Here is a 25,057-nt window from a genome sequence, read left to right as displayed (position 1 = left end):
GTTTCCATGTTTACACTTTCTTTTTTTTTTTTTGGTTTTTGGCCAGGGCTAGGTTTGAACCTGCCACCTCCGGCATATGGGACCGGCGCCCTGCTCACTGAGCCACAGGTGCCGCCCCATGTTTACACTTTCTAATTTAATTTTACTAAATTATTTTTGGCATATAGATATCAGTTTTCTGAGGACTGGAGGAAAAACCTCAGATGGTAAAGAAACACTGACCTGAAGGACTTTGTCTTCAGTGCAGGTTGAGACATACCGCGTCTGTCTCAATAAGGAACTACAACGCCCAGAATTCCCCCAAATACGTGAGCGACGTCCACGCTGACCTCGCCCAACACCCCCTGGGATATGTAGTCAGTGCCTTTCGCAACGCACGCTGCTCTTGCTCGGCCTTTTTTCCTGGCTTGGGGACAGACTACGTGGGGAAAGGTGATGTCTGTCGAGGAAAGGCTAAAAATCCTGGTGTATGAGGGGTGAGCGAGACAACTGAGCCAGTTGCATTCGTTGTTAGAGACCAATAATCCTGACTTACAAGCCTTTGTAACCAGACTTTCCCCCGGGATCTTCCGGAAAAGTTAATAGGTGTTTAGGGAAAACCTTGCTGGCAAGTCAGGGCCTGTTAGCGGCGGCGGCGGTTCTTCTTTACTCATCCAACACGTCTTCGGGCCAGGGATGCAGGATACCTTTGACAAACAGAGACCTTCTCTGAAGCGCGGAGGACTCGGGCAGGGCTGGGTCCACTCCTAACCGGGACTACCGAGACCCTTTCCGCTCATTTGTTTAGCTGTGTTGTGTGCCTGGCGGAGGGGATCCCGGTCGGTGTTTATCGTGCACTGGGGCTTTTCACACCACCAACCTATCCCTCTTTTAGTTACGTGACTTCCCCAGGATCCCTCAGTGGGGACTCAACACCACTGTATTCTATCTACCCTTTGAGCAGCCTCCACTTTCAGTTATGGATGGATACTAAGTATGCTTTGCTTTGCTTTGCACAGGGACTTCTTGTGTAGGTTGTGGGTCAGGATCCTGTATTGATTGCCGCAGAGTAGCCAGTGCATTTGTATTATTTTTGCTTGTTAACAGTTAGTTTGGCATACCCATGGTGAAGGGTGTAAGGCATACTGATTCAATAACAAGATGGTGGTTTGTTGATGTAATTGAGATTGTTCAGGTACAAAGAACTGGGTTGTAGACCCAGCTTCACTAGTACTAGAGCAGTTTTATAACTTTTTTTAAACCTACTTTTCCTTATATGTAAAATGGAAGTGATGATATCTACTTGGAAGTTTAATTGAGAGAGTTTTTTTTTTTTTTCTTTTTGGCCAGGGCTGGGTTTGAACCCGCCACCTCTGGCATATGGGACCGGCGCCTTACTCCTTGAGCCACAGGCGCCGCCCTAATTGAGAGAGTTCTATAGGATCAATTATTCTAAATATTCTTTGGGCTAGGCACGGCGACCCACGCCTATAATCCTAGCACTCTGGGAGACCTAGCCCGGTGAAGTGTCTGAGCTCTGGAGTTCCAGACCCCATCTCTATTAAAAATAGAAAAATTACCTGGGTATTGTCGTGCGTGCCTGTAGTCCAAGTAGCTAATTGTGTGGCCGAGGCAAGAGGATTGCTCCACCCAGGAGTTTGAGGTTGCTGAGCGCTATAACGCCAGGGCACTCTACCCAGGGCGACAGAGTGATTCCGTTTCAAAAAAAAAGGGGGTGGCACCTGTGGCTCAAAGGAGTAGGGCACCGGTCCCATATGCCGGAGTGGAGGGTTCAAACCTAGCCCCGGCCAAAAACTGCAAAAAAAAAAAAAAAAAAAAGTTCTTTGTAAATTGTAACATGTTACAAAACTATTACGTGATACCATTTTATTTCCAGCTTTTGTAACTGTTGTTTCTCAATTATAAATGTAAGTATGTAAGTATGGGCTTGGCGCCGGTAACTCAGTGGTTAGGGTGGCGGCCACATGTACCGGGGCTGGAGGGTTCCAACCTGGCACGGGCCTGCTAAACAACAATGACAACTATAGCCGGGTGTTGTGGTGGGTGCGTAGTCCTAGTTACTGGAAGGCTGAGCCCAGAGAATCAGTTGAGCCCAAGAGTGTGAACCTGCTGTGAGCTGTGACACATGGCACTTACCGAGGACGACAAAGTAAGTTTCTATCTCAAATAAATAAATAAATAAATAAATGTAAGTATGTATAATATATTCTAAAACAAATTATAGTTTTTCATAATTATCTTTAGTTCTTACATTGCTTTAACATGTCTTGGACTATTACTTGATTTATTTATTAATTTTTTTTTTTTTGCTGCCCACAGTAGAGAGCTGTGCTTTCACAGCTCACAGCAACCCCAAACTCTTGGGCTCAAGTAATTCTCTTGCCTCAGCCTCCCAAGTAGCTGAGATTACAGGAACCCACCACAATGCCTGGCTATTTTTTGTTGCGGTTGCCGTTGTTTTAGCAGGCCTGGGCTGGATTCGAACCTGCCAGCCTCGTTGTATGTGGCCAGTGCCCTACCCACTGAGCTACAGGTGTTGCTCAGAAGTCCCTTTTTTTCTTTTTGAGACAGAGTCTCACTGTGTTGCCCTTCATAGAGTGCCTTGGTGTGCTAGCTCACAGCAACCTCAAACTCTTGGGCTTAAGTGATTCTCTTGCCTCAGCCTCCAGCTAGCTAGGACTACAGGTGCCCGCCAAAACACCCGGCTATTATTGGGTTGTAGTTGTTGTTTGGCAGGCCAGGGCTGGGCTTGAACCCACCAGCTCCAGTGTATGTGGCTGGTGCCCTAACCACTTGAGCTACAGGCGCTGAGCCTGAAGTCCCTTTTTTTTTGACATTTAGTTTTTGGATCAAATTCTGCTATCTAATTCAGACTAAGAATAGTCTTTTTTTTTTTTTTTGTAGAGACAGAGTCTCACTGTACCGCCCTCGGGTAGAGTGCCGTGGTGTCACACGGCTCACAGCAACCTCTTAACTCTTGGGCTTACGCGATTCTCTTGCCTCAGCCTCCCGAGCAGCTGGGACTACAGGCGCCCACCACAACGCCTGGCTGTTTTTCTGTTGCAGTTTGGCCGGGGCTGGGTCCTAACCCACCACCCTCGGCATATGGGGCCGGCGCCCTACTCACTGAGCCACAGGTGCCACCCAAGAATAGTTTTTTGTTAATGTATAAAAAACCTTGTTATTTTAATTTAAATTTGGGGATTAATTTAATATTAATGATAATAACCCTCTGTTAAACCAATTCTTTTGCAGGAGCTGCATGTTGGAATGGTTTACAGCCATTATAATGGAAGCAAAATCCATGAAGGAAAACGTTGTTTTTATGGCAGCACATTGCTTCTGACTTCTAGTTGCAGATGGTTTTCTTTGCCTAAGAAAATTTGTGATGTAAATGAAAAGATACTTTTTTCCTAGACTTGTCGGTTACAAATATGCTTCGTCTAAAAGCTATTTGTCCATTCTTCTGGAGATCATTTCAATTTCGACCTTTCAGTTGTGAATCATTAATTATTCAGATGAGTAAGTGTACAGATGAAGAGCAAATATTTCATCTTATTGAAAGAAACAAAGCCACACTTTCAGAAAAGCAAGTGGGATATGCATTTAATATTCTTTGGCAGCTTCAAAAGCAGAAGACTAATTTGTTAAAAAATGTTGAATATGTCAGAGATCATCCCCAATTTCTTACTCTTCATAATTTAACTATAAATAGATTCAAATTAATGAATGATGATACCCTGGTGAATGTGTTGTACATCACACAACAGTAAGTAATTTTCATTTACAATTTATGGAAATAATTATATAGTTTATATTTTATTTTATTTATTTATTTTTTTGAGACAGAATTTCACTTTTGTCTCCCTCGGTAGAGTGCTATGGTGTCTTAGCTCACAGCAGCCTTGAACTCTTGGGCTCACCTGATTCTCTTGCCTCAGCTTCCCTAGTAGCTGGGAGTACAGGGCCCTGCCACATTGCCTGGCTATTTTTAGAGACGAGGTCTCACGTTGCCTCAGGCTGGTCTTGAACCTGTGAGCTCAGGCAATCCACCGGCCTCAACCTCCCAAGTGCTGGGATTAACAGGCATGAGCCACCACACCTGGCCTATATTTTAATTTTCTAAAAATTTCTTTAAAACGAAAAACTATTTTCTTCCTTAGTAAATAGTTTTCCTAATAATTTAACATTTTAAAGATGTTTGGAATCTATTATTTGATGCTTATTAGTGGTATTACAGTTTAAAAAATTAGAATATAATCAATAATGAAAGTAGAAGTGATTAACTTTGGGTAAATAAAAACTAGTTTATTTTATTTATTTATTTTTTTGATACAGAGTCTCAAGTTGTTGCCCTCGATAGAGTGTTGTGGCGTCATAGCTCACAGCAACCTCTTGAGCTTAAGCAATTCTCTTGCCTCAGCCTCCCAAGTAGCTGGGACTACAGGCGCCCACCACAATGCTCGGTTATTTTTTGGTTATAGTTGTCATTGTTGTTTGGCAGGCCCAGGCTGGATTTGAACCCTCTAGCTTTGGTGTATATGGCTGGTGCCCTAGCCACTGAGCTACAGGCGCCGAGCCATAAAAACTGGTTCGTTGTGGAATTTTGTAAAAATGTAATTGGCTAGACTGGGTGTGGTGGCGCACACCTGTAGTCCCAGCTACTCTGTAGGCTGAGGCAGGAAGATCTCTTGAGCCCTGAAATTCAAGGTTATAGTGAGCTAAGATAATGAAGAAATAATAAGTAAACAATAAAGGTTCAGATTAATGCTTAGTAACAATCACCAGTTGGTAAATTTTGTTTGTGACAACCTGTTTGCAATCTCTTGGTTCCTATAATTGATAGCAGATATGTTTTCTAGGGCCTATTGGTACAATATGTTGTTTCCCAGTAATAGCTCTTAAAAAAAAAAAAAAAAAGGAAAAGAAAAAGTAATTATTTTGTAGACTAACTTGTATTTGATAACACTGTTTCACAAATTATATTACACAGATTGTTGACAGGTGTCACACGTAAAAAACCCTTCTTTAATGTCAAAGAACTCAAAAAAGTTTTCTTGAACGAGAAAAAGTTGAACAGTAAGAAAATAAATTTTACATTGTTTGCAAGAAAATCTAGACTTCAGGAGAACTGGATTCCCTGAATAAAGGATTCAGCAGGTGTACAAGGAGGGGAAAACGCACAAAAATTACAATTGGTTTGTTTATTCATCTCATTGGTAGAAAAACAGCAGTTTTCTCGTATGGTGATCTAACCATCCAGGGATAAGCCTTGTAGGTGTCAGAGATGTAAATTGTTTTTGTTAGGAAATTAGTATTTATAGGAAGGAGGCTTAAGACTTTACTTACATTGGGGGGCTGATACACATATTAGACTAGGAAGGATGATTATATCTTTTTGGGTGATCTTTCTCAGGTCATGAAGTTTTTTTCTCTGAGGTGCATGAAATGAATGTTAATCTTAATGATTAAAGTGATTGATGACTGTTAGCTTTGTTTTATATTTTATATTCTCCTATAAAAGTACTTGTATAGTCAGAAAAAAGTAATACACGTTACATTTACTTTAACATAAAATGTATCATTGAATACAATATTTTCATTGGTCAGTGGAAGGCATTTTGAAATGAGCAGATAGAAGAGTGAAGGGATATAAACTGTAAATGTTTATTAAGCTGTAGAAGAAAACAAATGACATGAGAGTGAACCAGAAATAAGGATTGCCTATCTAAGAGGAAAATAACTTGAGTTTCATTTTGCAATACGTTTTCCTGCATGTGTTTTTTACTGATTTAAATATATTGTTTATGTATGGAAAATTACTTTCTTTTGTTTTTATTGAGGTTTGCTGTTGAGGCCCATGACCCACTAGTTGAAGCACTAGTTACAGAAGCATGGAGAAGGCTGGAAAGGCAAGTACTCTGGGTTCAACTTCGAAGGTCAGAGTTAGCACAGTGAAGTAGGAAAAGAACATGGAGCTGGTAAAGCCTACCTGTCAAATATCATTGAAAAAAATGTGTTTAAACTCAGTTTAGTTTAAGGGTTTTTGATTGTGTAATGTATATTCTTTCTTTAAGAGAGAAAAGAAAGTATTTCAAATATTTCCTCTTTAAAAGGGGAGAATAGTAGAAAGAAAAAAAAAGTGGATAATAGTTTGCTTGTCCACATGCGTAATTAATCAAAACATAAGTAAGGTTGGGCAATGTGGCTCATGCCTGTAATCCTAGCATTCTGGGAGGCCGAGTTGGGTGGATTGCTTTAGCTCAGGCATTCGAGACCAGCCTGAGCAAGAGTGAGACACTGTCTCTAAAAAAAATAGCTGAGCATTGTGGCGGGTACCTGTAGTCCCAGCTACTTGGGAAGCTGAAGCAAGAGAATTGCTTGAGCCCAACAATTTGAGGTTGCTGTGAGCTATATATAATGCCACGGCACTCAATCCCAGGGTAACTGAGTGAGACTCTTATCTCAAAAAACAAAACAAAAGTAAGATAGAGTCACAGCTATTCATGGAGTAGTTTTTTTGAATCTTCTTTTCTGTAAGAATTCTGTTTCAGAATGAAAAGATTCTCAATTGAATTGGCTATCAGTTAGAACCTAGACGTACAGGAACATGATAGGAGAGAAGAAAGCCATGTAACACCGTTTAGGAGCATGTGTTGCTACTTGTCTTTCATCCATCTTTTTTTTTTAGAGACAGAGTCTCACTTTACTGCCCTCGGTAGAGTGCCGTGACGTCACAGGACTCACAGCAACCTCTAGCTCTTGGGCTTATGTGATTCTCTTGCCTCAGCCTCCCGAGCAGCTGGGACTACAGGCGCCTGCCACAACACCCGGCTATTTTTTTGTTGTTGCAGTTTGGCCGGGGCTGGGTTTGAACCCACCACCCTCGGCATATGGGGCTGGCGCCCCACTTACTCAGCCACAGGCGCTGCCAGTCTTTCATCCATCTTTATGGAGAAACAATGACCAGAACTTATAAGGGACTTAGAAGGTTTTTTTTTTGTTTGTTTGTTTGTTTTTAAGAGACAGAATCTTATTTTGTCACCCTCGGTAGAGTGCCATGGCATCACAGCTTATAGCAACCTCAAACTCTTGGGCTCAAGCCATTCTCTTCTCTCAGCCTTCTGAGTAACTGGGACTACAGGCACCCTGCCACAACGCCTGGCTATTTTTAGAGACAGGGTCTCCCTCTTGCTCAGGCTGGTCTTGAACCTGTGAGCTCAGGCAATCCACCCACCTTGGCCTCCCAGAATGCTGGGATTACAGGCATGAGCCACCGCACCCAGGTGAACTTGGAAGTTTTTTTAAAGAAGGTAAGTTTCAAGTCTATTGCTATGGATGTTAATTCAGATCATTTTCTATAATATACACAGCTACATTTTCAGCATGTTTCCATAATTGATAATTATCTAGAAAAATGGGAGCTCTGTTCAGGGTATTCTTCTTGTGAGAATAAAGAAATTTATTCTGTAAGTATATATGAGAAGCTCTTCATTAATAAAACAGCTGAGATAATAGCAGAGCTCTTTGTGAGAAATCTTCATATATCTCTGAAAACTTTGAATTTTTTTTTTTTTTTTTGTAGAGACAGAGTCTCACTTTATCGCCCTCGGTAGAGTGCCGTGGCATCACACAGCTCACAGCAACCTCCAACTCCTGGGCTGAAGTGATTCTCTTGCCTCAGCCTCCCAAGTAGCTGGGACTACAGGCACCCACCACAACGCCCAGCTATTTTTTGGTTTGCAGTTCAGCTGGGGCTGGGTTTGAACCCGCCACCCTCTGTAATGGGGCCGGTGCCTTACCGACTGAGCCACAGGTGCCGCCCCAACTTTGAATTTTTTAATCTAAGAATTCTGGATGACAAGGTCCATTATTAGTGGACTAAGCCAAATGTTAGGTTGGAAAGGGAACATCAAGGTAAGAGAGGATTTTTTTTTTTTGTAGAGACAGAGTCTCACTTTATGGCCCTCTGTAGCGTGCCATGGCCTCACACAGCTCACAGCAACCTCCAACTCCTGAGCTCCTCCAACTCACAGAAGACCCATGTGATCAGATTCCACTGCAGGAAAAAAAGAAGGCACATATGCCTTTTTTCTTCCAAATCTAATGCGAGTTCAGCCATACAAGCATATGGCTGAACTCACACTGCTCAGAGATTGCAACAGTGTGAACTGGGGCTTAGACAGCACACAACATACAACATCATACACAACTGAATAACAATAAGAATATAAATGCAGGGGAGTTGGAGAGTTCGGCTCACATTCCACACATGGTGCACTGCGGGCCCGGGACGAGTTGGCTGCTAAGCAGGACAGGCAGTGGCAGCAAAAACACCCAGTGGGCCGGATAAATGTCCTTGGCGGGCCTAAGTTTGAGGACCCCTGCTCTAAAGCCACCTGTCTTCTCATCTACTATATTCTTGTACTCTTTACTTATAAATCTCCTTTATTGAGGTTAAGCAAAGTAATCTCATTCCTTTTGCTAAGAGTAAGAATTATCTGCTTACTGCATCTTTGGGGTTAAATTTGGTCACTGTTGATAATAGGTCACAACCTTTTATTTCTCTTCCAAACAACATTAAATATTATTTGTATTATGCACCTTTTTTGGATCTTACTGTTTATTGTATTGGACACTTAAATTACAAGTGTACAGTTGTACATCCCAGTAAGACATTTCTTTAAAATTTTTCTTCAAAATAGTTCAGAAAATGACTTTCTTCTATATGCTATTTTTTCTTGTAGCAATAGCTTTTATTTATTTATTTATTTATTTTTTGGTATACACAGAGTCTCACTTTATGGCCCTCCGTAGAGTGCCGTGGCCTCACACAGCTCACAGCAACCTCCAACTCCTGGGCTTAAGCGATTCTCTTGCCTCAGCCTCCCGAGTAGCTAGGACTACAGGCGCCTGCCACAACGCCTGGCTATTTTTTGGTTGCAGTTTGGCCGGGGCCGGGTTTGAACCCGTCACCCTCGGTATATGGGGCCGGCGCCCTACCGACTGAGCCACAGGCGCCGCCCTAGCAATAGCTTTTAACATATAATACTAGGTTGGCTCGGCGCCTACAGTTCAGCAGGTAGGGGACCAGCCACATACACTGGAGCTGGCAGGTTCGAGCCCAGCCCCGGCCTGCCAAACAACAATGACAACTACAACAGAAAAATATTCAGGCATTGTGGCGGGTGTAGTCCCAGCTACTTGGGAGGCTGAGGCAAGAGAATCGCTTCAGCCCAAAGAGTTTGAGGTTGCTGTGAGCTGTGATGCCACGGCACTCTACCAAGGGTGACAAAATGAGACTGTTCCAGAAAAACAAAAAATAATATGAGGTTACAAAAATTTTTTAAACCTCAACTTATATTTCATATATAGAATTTCTAATAGTCATAGAATAAACATTAATGTCTGAATTTTTAGTTTTTGTGGCCTATGAGATTAATTTTAATTACTGTAATGGCTATTAATGATCTTGCCAAAGTATGAACTATGAATTTACATTTTACAACTATAATTTATAATGATTGGAATGGGATAAATTATTCTAGACTAGTACTATATGATGGATCATAACAAGAATAATTACCATGTATTTGAAATCCAGTTTTTTTTTTGTTTGTTTTGTTTTGAGACAGACTCTTATTATGTCTCCCTTGGTAGAGTGCTGTGGCTTCACAGCTCACAGCAACTTCAAAACTTCAAACTCCTGGGCTCAAGTGATTCTTTTTTTTTTTTTTTTTATTAAATCATAACTGTATACCTTGATGTGATCATGGGGCATCATACACTCGCTTCATAGACCATTTGACACATTTTTATCACAGTAGTTAACATAGCCTTTCTGGCATTATCTCAGTTACTGTGCCAAAACCTTTACATTCTACATCTACCAAGTTTCGCAAATACCCCTGTAAGATGCACCACAGGTGTGATCCCACCGATCCCCCTCCCTCTACCCACCCCCCCCTTTCCCACTTCCCCCTATTGTTAAGTTGTAACTGGGTTATAGCTTTCATGTGAGAGCCCCAAATTAGTTTCATAGTAGGGCTGAGCAGGCAGGTGCCTGTAGTCCCAGCTACTTGGGAGGCTGACACAAAAGAATCACTTGAGTACATTGGGTACTTTTTCTTCCCAATGTACTCAAGTGATTCTTTTGTGTCAGCCTCCCAAGTAGCTGGGACTACAGGCACCTGCCACAATGCCTGGCTATTTTTTTCTTTTTTTTGAGACAGAGCCTCAAGTTGTCACCCTCGGTAGAGTGCTATGGCATCACAGCTCACAGCAACCTCCAACTCCTGGGCTTAAGTGATTCTCTTGCCTTGGCCTCCCAGGTAGCTGGAACTACAGGCGCCCATCACAATGCCCGGCTATTTTTTATTGTAGTTGTCATTGTTTGGTAGGCCCTGGCTGTATTCAAGCCCATCAGCTCTGGTGTATGTGGCTGAGCTTACAGGCGCCACTTGAGCTACAGGTGCTGAGCTGAGCCTGGCTATTTTTCTCTCTCTTTCTTTCTTTTTTTTTTGGAGACAGTGTCACTTTGTCATTCTGGGTAGAGTGCTATGGCATCATCATAGCTGACAGCAACCTCAAACACTTGGGCTCAAGCATTCTTCTTACCACTGCCTCCCTACTAGCTAGTTGGAACTAGAGGCATGTACCACTCTGCCTGGCTAATTTTTTTTTCTTTTTTTTCTATTTTTAGTAAAGTCAGGGTCTTGCTTTTGCTTAGGCTGGTCTCAAACTTCTGACTTCAAGTAATCCTTCTTGGCTTCCCAGAATGCTAGAATTACAGGCCAGAACCACCAGCCAGAAATCCGAGTTTTTTTTTTGAGATAGAGTCTCAAGCTGTTGCCCTGGGTAGAGTGCTGTGGTGTCACAGCCTGCAGCAACCTCAAATCCTTTTTTTTTTTTTTTTTGTAGAGACAGAGTCTCACTTTATACCCCTTGGTAGAGTGCCGTGGCATCACACAGCTCACAGCAACCTCTAACTCCTGGGCTTAAGCGATTCTCTTGCCTCAGCCTCCCGAGTAGCTGGGACTACAGGCGCACGTCACAACGCCCGGCTTCCTTTTTTTTTTTTTTTTTTTTTTGAGACAGAGTCTCCTGTGTCACCTTTGGTAGAGTGCCATGGCACAGCTCACAGCAACCTCAAACTCTTGGGCTTAAGTGATTTTCTTGCCTCAGCCTCCCGAGTAGCTGGGACTCCAGGCACCAGCCACAATGCGTGGCTTTTTTTGTTGTTGTTGTTGCAGTTGTTGTTGAGCTGGCCTGGGCTGGGTTCAAACCCACCAGCCTTGGTGTATGTGGTCAGCGCTCTACCCACTGAGCTATGGGCACCGCCTCTTTATTTTTGTTCCTTTAACTCTCAGGTAAGAGTAAAATACCAGAAAATATTTTAGAAGATTTTCATTTACAAAAGTAGACAGACTAGTATAATGCACTCACACGTACTCAGCATCTGGCTTCAAAAATTAACATATAGCCAGTCTTGTTTCATTGATATCACCTCCCACTGCCTCCTACCCTTTAGTATATTTTAAATAACATTATTTCATCTGTAAATGCCTTAGTATGTAACTCTGAGAGAGAGACTTTAAAAAAAATACATAACCAGCTGGGTACTAGGTCTGGTGGTGCAGGCTTGTAGTCTCAGCTACTCAGAAGGCTAAGGGAGGATGATTGCTTGAGTCCAGGAGTTGTAGTCCAGCCTGGGAAACATAGTGAAACTCCGTTTAAAAAAAAAGGGGGGGCTTAGTGCCTATAGCACAGTGGTTATGGTGCAAAGCACATACACCCGAGTGTGGCAGGTTCGAACCTAGCCCAGGCCAGCAAAAAACAACAATGACAAGTGCAACAAAATATAGCCGGGCATTATGGCGGGTGCCTGTAGTCCCAGCTACTTGGGTGGCTGAGGCAAGAGAATCACTTAAGTCCAAGAGTTCGAGGTTGCTATGAGCTGTGATGCCATGGCACTCTACCAAGGGTAACAGTGAGACTCTGTCTCAACAAAAAAAAAAGAAAAAAGGCTGGCCTGTGCCTTGCATCTATAATCCTAACACTCTGGGAGCCCGAGCCGGGAGGATTGCTTGAGCTTGGGAGTTTGAGACTAGCCTGAGCAAAAGCAAGACTCCTTCCCTGCTATAAAAGTGCCAGGCATTGTAGTGGGTGCCTGTAGCTACTTAGGAGGCTGAGGCAGGAGGATCACTTGAATCCAGGAGTTTGAGGAGGTTGTGAGCTAGGCTGATGCCACAGCACTGTAGTCTAGGCAATAGCATTGGACTCTTATCTCAAAAAAAGAGAAATAGAGGGCGGCGCCTGTGGCTCAGTGAGCAGGGCGCCGGCCCCATATACCGAGGGTGGCGGGTTCAAACCCAGCCCCGGCCAAACTGCAACCAAAAAATAGCCGGGCATTGTGGCGGGCGCCTGTAGTCCCAGCTACTCGGGAGGCTGAGGCAGGAGAATCGCCTAAGCCCAGGAGTTGGAGGTTGCTGTGAGCTGTGTGACGCCACGGCACTCTACCGAGGGCAATAAAGTAAAACTCTGTCTCTACAAAAAAAAAAAAAAGAGAGAAATAGACTCCTGTAGTATGCATTCATATCTAATTCATTCAACATGTTTTAAGGACTCATCCATGATTCAGTAGTTTCTTCTTTTCTGTTTTTGTGATTATAATAATCCGTATTTTAGAAAAATTGATTTTGGGTGGCGCCTGTGGCTCAGTGGGAAGGGCGCCGGTCCCATATACTGAGGGTGGCAGGTTCAAACCCAGCCCCAGCCAAACTGCAACAACAACAACAGCAAAAAAAAATAGCCGGGCGTTGTGGCGGGCATCTGTAGTCCCAACTACTCGGGAGGCTGAGGCAAGAGAATCGCCTAAACCCAGGAGTTGGAGGTTGCTGTGAGCCGTGTGATGCCACGGCACTCTACCGAGGGCGATACAACTCTGTCTCTACAAAAAGAAAAATTCATTTTCTATTAATGATATATTAGTATTTTTGATTACTTTTATTTTACAAACTATGTATATGTTTTAAGTAAAAGTAAATACTAATGCCCTCCTTTATGTATTTCCTTTAATAGGTTTGATATTAACATGCTGTCAAAATTTTCCTCCTACCTGGTGGATCAACATTTGCATCTTAGTCCATTAATGGGAAAAATAGCAAATATTGTGCAAAAGAACCTGGAAATCATACAGGACTTAAGGTAAATTTATTTAGGGGCCTTGTCTTTCGGCGGAAAGATCCAGAGCTTTGGATATAGACACAGATTTGCCACTCATAGTTACATGACTCAGGCTAGTTTACTTAATCTCTTAGAAGTTAATTATCCTTACTTAAAAATAGGAAAAGTAATAGCTGCTTTGCAGTGTTACTCTGGGACTTACACATATGGTACATAAAGTATAATATAATATTGTTGAGGTCTGTTAAGGGTCTCAAAATTTGACCTCATTTGCAAGATCTTCCATTTACTTGGTTAAATTTATTGGTATTTTTTTTTTAGTAGCTATCTTAAATGGGATTGAGTTCTTGATTTAGTTCTCAACTTGGTCATTCTTTTTTTTTTTTTTGTGAGACAGAGTGTCACTTTGTCACCCTGGGTTGGGTATTATGGCTGTGGTATTATGGCTCATAGCAATCTTTAAATTCTTGCGCTTGGGCAATTCTCTCGCCTCAGCCTGCTGAGTAGTTGTGACTATAGGTGCCCACCACAATGCCTGGTTAGTTTTCTATTTTTAAAGTCCCCTGTTATCATGGTGTTATAGGATATCATATTGCTCAGATTAAGATCTGTTTCAAGAATCTGGGAGCATTTAAATTGGGTGCATAAATATTTAGAATTGAAATGTCTTCTTGTTGTATTTTTCCCTTGACCAATATGAAGTGACCATCATTGTCTTTTTTGACTTTAGAAGCTTTAAATCCACATGTATCTGAAAATAAGATTGCAACACTTTTTTTCTTTTGAATACTGTTTGCCTGAAAAATTGACTTCCAACCCTTAACTCTGAGTTTTAATTTGTCTTTTGACGTGAGGTGTGTTTCCTGCAGACAGCAAATAGATAGCTTGTGTTTTTTAATCCAGTCAGCCAATCTATGCCTCTTTGGTGGGGAATTCAAGCCATTGACATTTATTGAGATAATTGATAAGTGTGGTAGCGTTCTATTCATCTTATTATTTTTTGTGTGTGCAGTTTTTGGCTGGGGCTGGCCACCCACCACCCACCACCTCTGACATATGAGGCCGGCGCCCTCCCACAGGCGCTGCCCCTATTCATCTTATTTTGTGAAAGTCCATTGCTTAGTTTTGTCTTTTGCATCATTGTGGAAGTTAGGTTCTGTCTTTTAATTTCTGGGTGTTTACTTTGGTAAAGGTCCATTGTGATGGTCAGTGTGTAGAACGGGTTGAATTATTTCCTGTAGAGCTGGTCTTGTGGCAAATTTCCTCAATGTTTGCATATCAGTAAAAGATTTGATTTCTCTGTCAATTTTGAAGTTTTTAAAGCTTAACTTGTGGGATATAGAATTCTGGGCTGGAAATTGTTCTGTTTAAGTAGATTAAAGGTAGATGACCATTGTCTTCTGGCTTGAAAAGTTTCATTAGAGAAGTCCGCGGTCACCCTGATGGATTTGCCCCTGTAGATCAGTTAGCGTTTACTCCTGGCAGCTTGCAAGATCTTTCCTTTTGTCTTGACTTTAGATAGGTTCATTACAATGTGTCTTAGAGAAGCACAGTTAGAGTTGAGGCGACCTGGGGTCCGATATCCCTCTGAAAGGAGTGTGTCAGAATCTTTGGTGATATTTGGGAAATTTTCATTTACAATATTCTCTAGAATGGCTTCCATTCCCCTGGGGCAGTCTTCTTCCCCTTCAGGGATACCTATAACTTGTATGTTTGAATGCTTCATAAAGTCCCATAATTCTGTTAGTGAATGTTCTGCTTTCTCTCTCTTCTTTTCTGCCTCTTTAACTATCTGAGTTATCTCAAGAGCTTTATCCTCTACCTCTGAGATTCTTTCTTCTGCATGATCTAATCTGTTGTTGCATCTTTAGGTTACCTAATTGACTGCTTCAGTTCTGCTGTATCCTTTCTATATTCTTCATATTGTTCATCTCTTATTTGATTCTGTTTTTGGATTTTCCTTTGGTTATTTTCTACTTTCTCACTAATTTGTTTCATTGTTTTTTGGTTGTTTTCCACTTTCTCAGCAATTTTCTTCATTGTTTTCATCATTTGTATTTTAAATTCCCCTTCTGTCATTTCTAACATTTCTTTATAGGTGGAATTCTCTGCAGTAGCTACCTCACGGTCTCTTGAAGGGATCGCTCTAGAGTGGTATTTCATGTTGCCAGGATTTTTATGCTGATTCTTCTGCATGAGTGTTTTCTTGTATCTGTTTCCTTGCCCTAATTTTCTTTTCACTTCCTCTTGCTCTTTAAGTTGCTGTGCCTCTGGCCTAAGGTTTGAATGAGTCCTTTTGGTACAGGACCAGAAGGATGAGAGGATTGAAGAGGAAGAAGGGGAAAAACGATTTTTAAAAAGTAGGAAAAAAGAGAAAGGAGGGGGGTGAGTAAAAGGAAATAGCAACAAAAAGAAGAGAAGCACCAAAAGAAGGAGTAATATAGGTAATACTAGGGTAATAGTAATATAGGTGTATAGTAGCGTATTTTGACCCAACCTTAAAAACCCCTAACCTCTGGGGGTGCTGGATTGGGTGGTTTCCTTGTGGTCAGCAGCTCTTTGCCAGCCTAATTGAACACAGTACCCCACCTCCACCAGGTAGAGAAGAAAGACAAAAATACTATAAATCAAACCAAAGCAAACAAACAAAAACCCTTACGGGATAAAATTGGAGGGAAAAATCCAAATAATTGGGGCAGAAACACTAGCAAAAATAAAGTTCTAATTGTTAAAGAAGGGAAAAATGGAAAATTATATTTAAACTAGAAAAGTGAAGAAAGAAAAAAGAAAAGGAAAAAGAAAAATCTAGAGGAAAAATGTTGAAATTAAAAAAAAACCCAAAAAACAAAACCCCAAAAACCAATAAACCAAAACAGTATGTATATATCTTGCTGAATATTGTCTAGGCAACAGGTGATCTTCTGAGGTATGAGATGTTAAATGCTGATACAGCTGTACAAGATGGAGACTGGAGGCCTCTGCTAATTTCTCAGACCCCCTAAGGCTTGGGAGTCCAAATGTCTCCTCAGCCTGCTTAAAGGACACTCCAAACTGTGAACCTCGACTAAGCAGAAGCTTTCCAAGGAAAGCACTTATCTCTGGGATTGCTCCTGACATGGCTGCCCACTTATCCAGTGTGCTAAAACTGGTCTCACTCTATGCCCCTGAGGGCCAAGGCTGTAATCTGCCAAACACTTAGATCTCCGCTCTTCCCCAGTGTCTCAGTCCCCACCTTTGGGCAGCTCAGACACTAGGTTACTTGCCCAAGGTCTCCCAGGCCCGTCCCTGCGCTGTGACATGCAAGGCAGCTCCCCCACAGTGGCTGTGCGGGCGGTCCACAGCTGAATGATATTAGCTCATTTCTGGCTTAGCGGCTCAGTCCAGGGAGCCAGACAACGCCCAAAGTCGTCTGCACACCCACCCAAGATCTCCCAGGGCAGTTCAGTCAGAGTGTCCAAGTCCAAAAAAAACCAAAACAGCCCACAAGGTACCTACCACTTGGCTATTCTCCACTGGAGATGTCTGGAGTCTTCTCTCCCCAATCTCACTGTGCCCATTGACACAGAAGCTGTTAACTCAGCCCCCATCTTGCTCCAGAAGTAGTTTTCTATTTTTAGTAGAGACAGGTCTCACTCTTGCTCAGGCTGGTCTCAAACTCCTGAATGCAAGTGATCTTCCTGCCTTGGCCTCCCAGAGTGCTAGGATTACAGGCATGAGCCACTATGCCTGGCGTGATTTTTTTTTTTATTACTGATTCTGTGTTGCTACTCATTATTGGTCTATTCAGGACTTTATTTCTTCTCCGTTTAATCTGGGGAGATTGTATGCTTTCAGGAATTTATTCATTTTTCTTTAGGCGAGGTTTTCTAGTTTGTGAGCATGTATTCATAATAGTATCTGATGATCTTTTGTATTTCTATGCTAATCAGTTGTCATAGTTCTTCATTTCTGATTATGTTTATTTAGGTTTTCTCCCCTTTTTAGGTTAGTGTGTAGGTAGTGGTTCAATTTTATCTTTTAGATGAGCCAACTTTTGGTTTTGTTGATTTTTTTTTTTTTTTTTTGTCTGTTTCATTTAGTTCAGCTCTGAGCTTTGTTATTTCTTTTCTTGTGCTAATTTTGTGTTTGGTTTATTCTTGTTTTTCTAGTTCTTTGAGGTGCAATGTTAGGTGGTTAATTTGTGGTCTTTACATTTTTTTTGATGTTGGCGTTTAATGCTATAAACTTTCCTTTTATCCCTGCCTTTTCTGTATCCCACAGGTTTTGGTAAGTTGTGCTTTCATTTTCATTCGTTTCAATTTTTTTTTTTTTTTGAGACAGACTCTCAAGCTGTTCCCCTGGGTAGAGTGCTATGGCGTCACAGCTCACAGCAACCTAAAACTCTCGGGCTTAAGCAATTCTCTTGCCTCAGCCTCCCAAGTAGCTGGGACCACAGGCGTCTGCCGCAATGTCCAGCTATTTTTTGTTTGTTTGTCTTTAGGAGGCCAGGGCTGGGTTTGAACCTGCCAGCCTCAGTGTATATGGCTGGTGCCCTACCCATTGAGCTACAGGCACTGCCTATTTCAAAATAGTTTTAAATTTTCATCTTTAGTTCTTTCTCAACCTAGTGATTGTTCAGGAGGATGTTGTTCAATTTCTATGTGTTTGTATAGTTTTTTGTTTGTTTGTTTGTTTTGAGACAGAGTCTCACTATGTCGTCCTCACTAGTGTGCTGTAGTGTCACAGCTCACAGCAACCTCAAACTCTTGGGCTTAAGTGATTCTCTTGCCTCAGACTCCCAAGTAGCTGGGACTACAGGCACCTGCCACAACACCCAGGTATTTTTTGTTGCTGTTGTCATTATTGTTTAGCTGGCTTGAGCTGGGTTCAAATCTGCCAGCCTTGGTGTATGTGGCTGATGCTATAACCACTGTGCTATGGGCACTGAACCCATGTGTTTGTATAGTTTTTGATGTTCCTCCTGGTATTGACTTCTAGCTTTATTCCATAAGTGGTTTGAGAAGATACTTGATATGATTTTTGTTTTTGTTTGTTTATTTATTTATTTATTTACTTTTGAGACAGAGTCTCACTTTGTTGCCCTGGGTAGGGCATGGTGTCACAGTTCATAGCAACCTCAAACTCTTGGGCTTAGATGACCCTCCTGCCTCAGTCTCCCAAGTACCTGGGATTATAGGTACCTGCTACAATGCCTGGCTATGTCTTAGGGACAGTCTTACTCAGACTGGTCTTGAACTGTTGAACTTAAGCAATCTATCTGCCTTGGCCTCCCAGAGTGCTAGGATTACAGGCCTGAGTGACTGTGCCTGGCCTATGATTTTGATTTTTTTTTTTTTTTTGAGACAGAGTCTCACTTTATTGCCCTTAGTAGAGTACCAGAGTACCGTGGCATCACACAGCTCACAGCAACCTCCACCTCCTGGGCTTAGGCGATTCTCTTGCCTCAGCCTCCTGAGTAGCTGGGACTACAGGCTCCTGCCAGAACGCCCGGCTATTTTTTATCGCAGTTTGGCCAGGGCTGGGTTTGAACCTGCCACCCTCGGTATATGGGGCCAGCACCCTACCCACTGAGTCACAGGTGCTGCCCTACGATTTTGATTTTTAAAAATGTGTTGAGATTTGTTTTGTGGGTTAACATGTGGTCTATCTTGGAGAATGTTCTATGTGCTGATAAGAAGAATGTATATTCTATAATTGTTGGGTGGAATGTTCTATAAATGTCTGTTGTTAAGTCCATTTGGTCTGACATCCAATTTAAGTTCAATTTTTTTGTTGGTTTTCTGTCTTGTGCTGTGAGTGGGATATTGAAATCTCCCACTATTACTGTTTTGGTATCTATGTCTGTCTTAGTTTTACTAATATTAATTTTATGAATCTGGGTGATTTGATGTTGGGTTCATGTATATTTAGGATCATTATATCCTCTTGATTTTCATTATATTTTTGTTTTTTTAGTGTTTTTGATTTAAAGTCTGTTTTCTTCTGTTGTAAGTATCTTTCTCTCTTTTGGTTTCTGTTTGCATGAATTATTTTTTTCTATCATTTTATTTTGCCTTTATGGATAAGGTGAGTTTCTTATAAGCAGCATATAGTAGGATCATGATTTTTTTTTTTTTTTAGAGACAGAATCTCACTTTGTTGCCCTTGGTAGTGTGCTGTGTTGTCATAGCTCACAGCAACCTCCAGCTCTTGGGCTTAGGCGATTCTCTTGCCTCGGCCTCCTGAGTAGTTGGGACCTACCACAATGTGGTGCCTGCCACAATGCCTAGCTATTTTTTTGTTGCAGTTTGGCTGGGGCTGGGTTCGAACCTGCCACCCTTGGTATATGGGGCCAGCGCCCTACTCACTGAGCCACAGGTGCCACCCAGGATCATGGTTTTTTTTTTTTAGGATCATGTTTTTTAAAATCTATTCTGCCTTTGTATCTTTTAAGTGGAATAGTTAATCCATTTATGTTCACAGTTAACAGTGATATGTGAGGCTTTGTTCTTGTTAAACTATTAGTTGATTTGTAGTCGTTTTATAAGTTATTTGTTTCTTTTTTTGTTTTTGTGGCTTGTTGAACTTGTCTCATGTTGCCATTTAATTCCTTTTTCTTTCTCTTTCATGTGATTATTTTACATGTATGTGTATAAGACCTGTAAATTTTATATTTTCATATGTTTTTGTGATGGTAAAAATGAACCTTTCATTTCCACTTTTTTTTTTTTTTTAGATAGACAAAGTTTCAAGCTGTCGCCCTGGGTAGAGTGCTGTAGCATCATAACTCACAACAACCTCCAACTGTTGGCGCAAGCCATCCTCATGCCTTAGTTTTTCTATTTTTAGAAGAGACAGTCTCGCTTTTGCTCAGGCTGATCTTGAACTCATGAGCTCAAGCCTTCCACCCGCCTCAGCCTCCCGGAGTGCTAGATTATGGGTGTGAGCTACCACGCCTAGCCTCATTTCCACTTTTAAGACTCCTTTGAGCATTTATTATAAGGCTGGGCTAATGGGGACAAGTTCTCTCAGCATTTGCTTCACCAGCAAAAACAGCTTCATTTATGAAGCTTATTCTGGGAGGATATAAGATTCTTGGCCGGCAGGTTTTTTTTTTTCTTTTAGCACTTTGAAAATACCATACTATTCTCTTCTGGCCTGTAAGCTAAGAGGTCTGCTGTTAGTTTCATGGGGTTTCCTCTATAGCGACTAGATACTTTTCTCTTGCAAATTTAAAAATTCTCTTTCACTTCAAGTCTAGTCATTCTGATTGATATATGCCATGGTGAAGTCCTTATTGCCATGTATTGGCTTAGGGATCCTTGGGTCTCCTATATGTGAATGTCTGACTCTCTTGCTCGTCCTGGAAGTTTTCATAGATCATTTCCTTCAATAAGGTTTCTAAACTTTTGATCTCTCTTCACCTTTGAGAATACCAGTAATTTGTAAGTTTAGTTGTTTTATGTTGCTTTATGCTCAAAGGTTTTGTTTGTTTTTTAAAATTCTCTTTTCTGGCTGAGTAGTAGCTCATGCCTGTAATCCTAGCACTCTGGGAGGTTAAGGCCAGTGGATTGCTTGAGCTTGGGAGTTTGAGACAGCCTTATCAAGAGCAAGACCCTCTCTCTACTAAAAATAAAAATATCTGGCGGGGCATTGTGTTGCACGCCTGTAGTCCTAGCTACTCAGGAAGCTAAGGCAAGGGGATCGCTTGAGCCCAAGAATTTGAGGTTACTGTGCCCTGTGACACCATAGCACTTTATCAAGGGTGACAACACTCTCCCACCAGCAGCAGTGAGGCTGTCTCAAAAACAAAACAAAAACAAAATAAATTCTTTTTCCTTATTTTCGTGTGACAGGATTATTTCAAAAGACCTATCTTTGGGTTTTGAGATTCTTTTTTCGGTTTTTGGTCTTTCAAATATATTTGAAGCTTTCAAATATGTTTTGTGTTTATTTCCTTCCTTCGTATGAATTTTTCAGCTCCACAATTATTCCTTTCCTTTCTTTTCCTTTTTTCTTTTATACTATTTTCCTTTCTTTTCTCTTTTTGTTTTTAGACAGAGTTTTATTCTGTTGCCTAAGCTAGAGAGCACTGACATCATCATAGTGCACTGTAATCTAAAATAATCTCAAGCAATCTTCCTGCCGCGGCCTCCCATGTAGCTGGAACTATAGGTGTATGCCACTAACGCCAGCTAATGTCTAGATTTTTTTGTAGAGACTGTGGTTTCATTCTTGCTCAGGCTGATCTTGAACTTCTGGCCTCAAACAGTCTACTCACCTGGGCCTCCCAAAGTGTTTGGTTTGCAGGTGTGACTCACCCTGCCCAGCTTGTTTGATTAAAAAAAAAAAAAAAAAAATCTATCTTCTTGGGAAATTTCTCTCATTCATAACCTGAATTTATTTTCTGGGTTTTGTTGTTGGTAGTGGTGGTTTTTGGTTTTCAATACCTCTTGTATCTTGTTGAGCTTCTTTATAATCAATATTTGGAATTCTTTTTTTTTTTTCTTTGAGACAAAGTCTTACTATGTCACCCTGGGTAGAGTGCCATGGCGTCACAGCTCACAGCAACCTCCAACTCTTGGACTTAAGAGATTCTCTTGCCTCAGCCTCCCAGTAGGTGGGACTATAGGCGCCTGCCGCAACACCCGGCTATTATTATTTTTTTTTTTTGAGAAGAGTCTCAAGCTGTCGCCCTGGGTAGAGTGCCATGGCATCACATCTCACAGCAACCTCCAATTCCTGGACTCAAGCGAGCTCCTGCCTCTGCCTCCCAAGTAGCTGGGACTACAGGCGCCCACCACAATGCCTAGCTATTTTTTGGTTGCAGCCATCGTTGTTTGGCAGACCCAGGCTGGATACAAACCTGCCAGCTCAGGTATATGTGAGTGGTGTCTTAGCTGCTTGAGCCATAGGCGCTGAGCCAACCCGACTATTTTTTGTTGCATTTGTCATTGTTGTTTGGCTGGCCCGGGCAGGGTTTGAACCCACAAGCCTTGGTGTAACCATAACCATTGTGCTATAGGTGGCCGAGCCAATATTTGGAATTCTTTATCTGGCATTATAAGGTATTCTTTTTGATTGGGGTCTGTTGGTAAACAGGTGTTGTGGTCCTTTGGTGGTGTCATATTTCAATGCTTTTTCATGTTTCCTGTATCCTTTTGCTGACATCTGCACATCTGATGTCACAGTCACTTGTTCTGACTTTTTAAAATTGCTTTCGAAGGGGGTTATTGTTTCCTGAATATGTATATATGTTGTTGGTTGAGTGGGACACTTTGGCTTTGATTTTGGGTAGTGCTGTGATATTTATGTGATTTCTTAGATAGTACACAAGGTCACTGGTATTTGTGGTTTCCTTGGTGGCATGGGGAACAGTTGAGCCAGGCTTTGGTTCCCAGTGGTGGAAACAGCAGGTTGAGTATGCCTAATTTTAGGTCCCAGAGCACCTTATGCTGACAGAGGTGTTAGTGTGACCCAGGGGGGCCAATTCTTTGGATTCAGGTGGCTTGCTTAGAAGGTAGTAGTTAGAGCAAAGGTCCAGGTGAGTGGGCACCTTCTCAAGCTCCTGAGCAGCTGGTGTGATGTGGGAGATGGCAGTAGTGCTGGTAGAGCCACTCACTAGGACTAAATGGTCCATGATGTTACTGGTAGGTGCAATGGATTGGGTAGGCTAGTCCCTAATCCAATGCCTATAACAGGTTGGTGGATATCAACCCAAGTGTGCTTAAGAGAACTTGTCTCCTCTTCCCTTCTTGGCCAGGTGGTGGCTGCTATTCTACCTGAGGGTGAGGCATGGCTTAGTGTGAAACTCTTAAAATGGCACTGGCAGGCCAGGCACAGTGGCTTACACCAGTAATCCTAGCATTGTGGGGTTGAGGTTGGTGGATTGTTTGAGCTCAGGAGGTCGACACCAGCCTACCAAGAGCTGACCCTGCTCTTCTACACACACCTAGGACATCTCCCACCATCCTGTGACATGCCCCATGAGACAGAGATGTGAGCTGACCACATCCTCCACAATGTCATGCCTGGGCCGATTACCTGAAAGGGACACTGCCCTCTATGATTACCCATATTCCATAGCCAGTGCCATCATTTATTTATTTATTTTTTTGAGACAGAGTTTCACTTTGTCGCCCTCTGTAAAGTGCATTGGTGTCATATCTCACAGCAACCTCAGACTTTCGGGCTCTTTGTCACCCTCGGTAGAGTGCTGTGGTGTCACAGCTCACAGCAACCTCAAACTCTTGGGCTCAAGCAGTTCTCTTGCCTCAGCCTCCCAAGTAGCTGGGAATACAGACGCCCGCCACAATGCTTGGCTATTTTTAGAGATGAGGCTGGTCTCAAACCCGTGAGCTGACGCGATACACCTGCTGTACCTCCTGGAGTGCTAAGGTTACAGGCATGAGCCACCACACCCACCTAGGAGTTCTTGGATATATAAAAATATTTTCCTATGTTTAAGCTTTATCACTATGTTGCCCAAGCTGATCTCAAACTCTTGGGCTCAAGCATACTCCTGGCTCAGCTTCCTGCATAGCTGGATCTATAGGTGTGGCATCACTGTGCTTGGCAGAGTTTTTTCTTTTCATACAGATGTCTGTTTGGTCCAACACTATTGTAATTAATAAATTAATTTTTTGAGACAGAGTCTCACTCTGTTATCCAGGCTAGAGTGCAGTGGGATCATAATATTTTACTGCAGTCTCTTACTTCTGCTCTCAAGGGAGCCTTCTGCTTTAGTCTCCCAAGTAGCTGGGAGTATAGGCACATGCCATTAAATCTAGCTAATTTTTCTATTCTTCATAGAGACAAAGTCTCACTATGTTGCTTAGGCTATCTCAAACTCCTCACCTCAACCAATCCTCCTGCTTCAGCCTCCCAAACTACTAGGATTATAAGTATGAGCCATGTGACCAGCCCCAACAGTATTTAGTAAGAAGACTTCACATTGCTTTGGTTCCTGTCTAAAATTGTATGACCCTAATGTTTAGAACTCTTTATGGACTCTCTATTCTGTTCTAGTGATCTATGCTTTCACTAAAATTACTACTTCTTGGTTATTACAGCTTTTTACTAAGTCTTAAGTGGAATAGTCTGTAATAGTGTAGGTTATCTAAATTGGTTATTTTTCTTTTTTTTGTAGAGACAGAGTCTCACTGTACCGCCCTCGGGTAGAGTGCCGTGGCGTTACACAGCTCACAGCAACCTCTAACTCTTGGGCTTACGCGATTCTCTTGCCTCAGCCTCCCGAGCAGCTGGGACTACAGGCGCCTGCCACAACACCTGGCTATTTTTTTGTTGCAGTTTGGCCGGGGCTGGGTTTGAACCCGCCACCCTCGGCATATGGGGCCGGCGCCCTATTCACTGAGCCACAGGCGCCGCCCTAAATTGGTTATTTTTCAGTATCATTTTGGTTATTGTAGGTCTTTTGCATTACCTTATAAATTTTAGATTCTGCCTGTCAATTTCCAAAAATGTCTGCTTTGGTTTTGATACTGTTGTCATATTAATATCAAGTCTTTTGCTATATGGAGATGGTATAACTTTTCATGTATTTAGAAAAGAGTTTTTAGTGTAGATATCTTATATATCTTTAATTTATTCCTAACTGGGCGGCGCCTGTGGCTCAGTGAGTAGGGCGCCGGCCCCATGTGCCGAGGGTGGCAGGTTCAAACCCAGCCCCGGCCAAACTGCAACAAAAAAAAAATTTATTCCTAACTTTTAATTTTTGAGATGCTCTTAGAAGTGGAAGTTTTTAAAATTTCTTTTTCCCATTGTTGGTGCTAGCATATGGAAAAACAATTGACCCTTGTTTAATGACTTTGTATTCTGTGATAGTGCTAAGTTCTTTAATAGTGGGAAATTAATCATCTGTTGGCTGGTGTAA

General features: G+C 42.0%; 1 protein-coding gene across 4 annotated transcripts in view; it reads left to right on the top strand.

The window, feature by feature from the left end:
• Positions 1–374: 374 nt before the first annotated feature.
• The window catches only part of FASTKD1 (FAST kinase domains 1), a 62,072-nt gene continuing 37,389 nt past the window's right edge, over positions 375–25,057 (top strand). Inside the window, exons 1-4 of one of the 4 annotated variants that reach the window (XM_053596265.1) lie at positions 375–432; positions 3,256–3,769; positions 5,844–5,912; positions 13,081–13,206. In XM_053596265.1, the coding sequence (XP_053452240.1) occupies positions 3,435–3,769; positions 5,844–5,912; positions 13,081–13,206 (530 nt within the window). In that variant the 5' untranslated portion in view covers positions 375–432; positions 3,256–3,434. The other 3 variants (XM_053596264.1, XM_053596266.1, XM_053596263.1) reach the window with 3 other exon arrangements.

The sequence above is a fragment of the Nycticebus coucang genome, chromosome 7 (assembly GCF_027406575.1).
Source record: "Nycticebus coucang isolate mNycCou1 chromosome 7, mNycCou1.pri, whole genome shotgun sequence".
NCBI lineage: Eukaryota > Metazoa > Chordata > Mammalia > Primates > Lorisidae > Nycticebus > Nycticebus coucang.
Note: the sequence above shows the minus strand (reverse complement) of the source record. Positions and strands in the feature narration are given on the sequence as shown.